This window comes from Ciconia boyciana, chromosome 2 (genome assembly GCF_034638445.1).
Source record: "Ciconia boyciana chromosome 2, ASM3463844v1, whole genome shotgun sequence".
Classification (NCBI taxonomy): Eukaryota; Metazoa; Chordata; class Aves; order Ciconiiformes; family Ciconiidae; genus Ciconia; species Ciconia boyciana.
The window spans coordinates 113,627,639-113,631,060 of record NC_132935.1 but is presented as its reverse complement, the minus strand read 5'-3'; the positions used below and the strand labels follow the sequence as shown (position 1 = coordinate 113,631,060).

Sequence of the window (3,422 nt, the reverse complement as noted above, 5' to 3'; positions counted from 1 at the left end):
CTGTTATCCTGCGCTCAGGGGCAACACACTGCACTCAAAAAATCCCCACACCCCAAAAAATCGCTCACAGAAGCATCACACAAAAACTACTTTTTGTGACCGTGCTATGTGTTATAGCACCGGCGTTACTTCCCCATTCCTGCCTTCCCTTCCTTGCCTTTTTTTTTTCCTGGGTACCAGGTGCACTGGAGGGACTCAGATCAATACAAGACAGCACTTTCCGTATAAACAATACCGTATTAACAACCACAGGGCAGCCGTACCTGTAGGCAGGGATAGCACCAAATGTTGGCACGTCTATCCGTGCAGCTAGACTGCTAAAAAGAAGCAGCTCCAGTGGAAATGCACCTACTGTATGTGAAATGCTGGTGCAGATTTTTTTCGTTCTTTTTTTTTTTCTATCAGTCTAACCTTCTGTGTTGATACATGAATGCTGGTACCCACTTAGAGGGATGCCAGATGATCAGTGCAGAATGAAGGTCCCAGGAGAAAGGCTCACGTGGTTTTCTCTGCCCCGTGACGTCACTAGCAGATGGCATGGGTACCAGCTCTGGCAGTTGGCATCAATGTCACTTTTTAGAGATCAATGAGATAGTGCAGATATACACAGATCTAGACTCCAGGAGACGATGCGACATTCAGACTGAAAAGATTTGGAAGGCAAAAAATGAAAACTGATTGTTGAATGAAATAAAAAGCTAAGGTAATACAAATAAAGATATATTTCAGTTGGTGCTGGGTGTGCATGCAAGTGTTTAAAGATACAGTATCATTGTCTTGTATTTTATGTATGCTATTTACTGTCTAATAACTCCTCCTAACATTTTATTCTTCTGATGCAATTGCATACTTTCACTGGTGTTATGTAATATTGCAAGTGTGTAGACAATACTGATAGAGTTAGTCTTTGACTGGGGTTTTTGTTTAGTTTTGTTCTATTAAAAAAAGTCCCTGCATTCGTTTTGTTTGTCTCTTTGAGGACTGTGGGGTCCAAGCTTTTGCTGGTACCAAACTGCAAACAAAAGCAAAATAATTGGGAAAAGGAAATTATTTTCCCATTCCAGGCTGGATTCTGAGCACACGTGCAGGATTGCAGTCAGAATCTACAGACCGCTCCTGTCAGCTACGAGCTGGAGGGAGATGTCTGAGCCTCACAGAACATAAACAGTGCTATAGCGTGCAGGGAATTTTTCACCTCCCCCCCACCACAATTGATGGGGGAGAAAAAAAAGAAGGAGGAAAGCAAAAGAGAAAAAGCAAATAAGTTGATTCTAACTAAACAGATAATATCAATTAGAATTTTTGCTGGGAAAAAGGAAAAAAAAAGGTAGGGGGATTTTATTTCCTAACTCTAATCTGAATACGTTTAGGTTTAGATCATTCTGATTTTTGTCTTAATATGAAATAAGTAATATGTGATTTTCATACAAATGATTAGAAAAAATTCTTCGTTTTTAATTGTGTTACTAGCTAGATCACTAGAGTGATCTGGGGGGGGATGTTCCATTAATTTTTTTTTCTCACCCACTCTAACTTCTTAGAGTTTAATATCTTGATTCATAAGGGAAGAAACGTGGAGGGGGGGGAAAAAAACAACTTTGAAATATAAGTCAAACAGTGATTTTAAAATATTTAACCATCAGTTAATAGAGATATGGCACTTTTCAATTTTAAGACTGCTCTCGCTCTCCTCATTTTTTCACCCAGGGGAATTTGGATTAATGAAATTTCTGTATTGCTTTATCATGTTTTGCATTTCTTTGAATTCCATGGTGGTGAGGGTTCGAAGGTCTTGTTTAAAAATAAGATAAATGAGCAGGGAGCTAATTGTACATTTTAAATATTGATTTACTCTATACTTATCTGTGAGAAACGTGGCTTTTTAGTTGCAAGATCCTGAATGTTTCGATTGATTTTAAAATTCTGGACAGCTTTTATTTTTTAAAAACTGAGCATTTGCAACTGGCATTTTATGCAAAAAAATATAGATTGTGCATTTATTTCTACACACACACACACTCATATACACAGAGCGTGCACGCAGACCCATGAAAGGTGCATGAAGATGTATGTGTAAGTCGGCAAACTTTAAAAATGGAAATATTTAAATATTGTGCTGGCATTCTTTCAGGTAACTTAAGATTATAGAACCATGTTAACACTACCGTTTGATGAGTCTGTTGTAATGCCAGAATCCCAGATGTGCAGAAAGTTTTCCAGAGAAAGTGATGACCAAAAGCAAATGAAGAACCCAGAAAGCTTTTCGAAGCAGATCGTGCTCCGAGGAAAGAATATTAAAAGGTCTCCTGGAGAAGACACAGAAAAAGAGGAGGAGGAGGAAGAGAGAGAAGAGGAGGATGAGAATGGCTTGCCTAGGCGAAGGGGCCTTCGGAAAAAAAAGACGAGCAAGATAAGGATGGAAAGGATCAAATTCAGGCGACAAGAAGCCAATGCTAGAGAGAGGAACCGGATGCACGGCCTTAACGATGCCCTGGACAATTTAAGGAAAGTGGTCCCTTGTTATTCTAAAACACAAAAACTGTCCAAAATAGAAACTTTAAGACTAGCCAAGAACTACATTTGGGCTCTTTCTGAAATCCTGCGAATTGGCAAGAGACCCGACCTGCTCACCTTCGTCCAAAACTTGTGCAAGGGTCTGTCCCAGCCAACTACAAACTTGGTGGCGGGATGCCTGCAGCTGAATGCCAGAAGTTTCCTGATGGGCCAGGCGGGCGAAGGCGCCCATCACACCCGCTCGCCCTACTCCACCTTCTACCCCCCTTACCACAGCCCCGAGCTCGGCACCCCCCCGGGGCACGGGACTCTCGACAACTCCAAGTCCATGAAACCCTACAATTACTGCAGCGCTTACGAGTCCTTCTATGAAAGCACTTCCCCCGAGTGTGCCAGCCCACAATTTGAAGGTCCCTTAAGTCCTCCCCCAATTAACTATAATGGGATATTTTCCCTGAAGCAAGAAGAAAGCTTGGACTATGGCAAAAATTACAATTACGGCATGCATTACTGTGCAGTGCCACCCAGGGGTCCCCTTGGGCAGAGCTCTATGTTCAGGTTGCCTACAGAGAGCCACTTCCCTTACGACTTACATCTGCGCAGCCAGTCTCTCACCATGCAAGATGAATTAAATGCAGTTTTTCATAATTAATGAGGAAAATGAAAATAAACAGTGGTCATTCACCTCCCCATCTAATTAAGAGCAAGCAGATGCTTGGGCACTGCGTAATTGGCACAACTCTATTTAACGTGTTTACTAGTTCCTAAAGTGTGTTTCAACTATTGTGGGGATTTTCTATGTATTAATAAACCCTTTTTCCGATAAGTATTTTTCCTTTCGTTTTTTGTCTGTAAACACTGTGAGATTCTGTTTCCTCCCAGAGGTTATTGCCCCCCTCCTTTTTTTC

The 3,422-nt window shown here is 41.3% G+C and overlaps 1 protein-coding gene across 1 annotated transcript; it reads left to right on the top strand.

Moving 5' to 3' along the window:
- Positions 1 to 2,152: 2,152 nt before the first annotated feature.
- NEUROD6 (neuronal differentiation 6) lies at positions 2,153 to 3,166 on the top strand. Its single transcript, XM_072851411.1, has one exon. The coding sequence runs from the start codon at positions 2,153 to 2,155 to the stop codon at positions 3,164 to 3,166; it is 1,014 nt and encodes a 337-aa protein (XP_072707512.1).
- Positions 3,167 to 3,422: the final 256 nt, after the last annotated feature.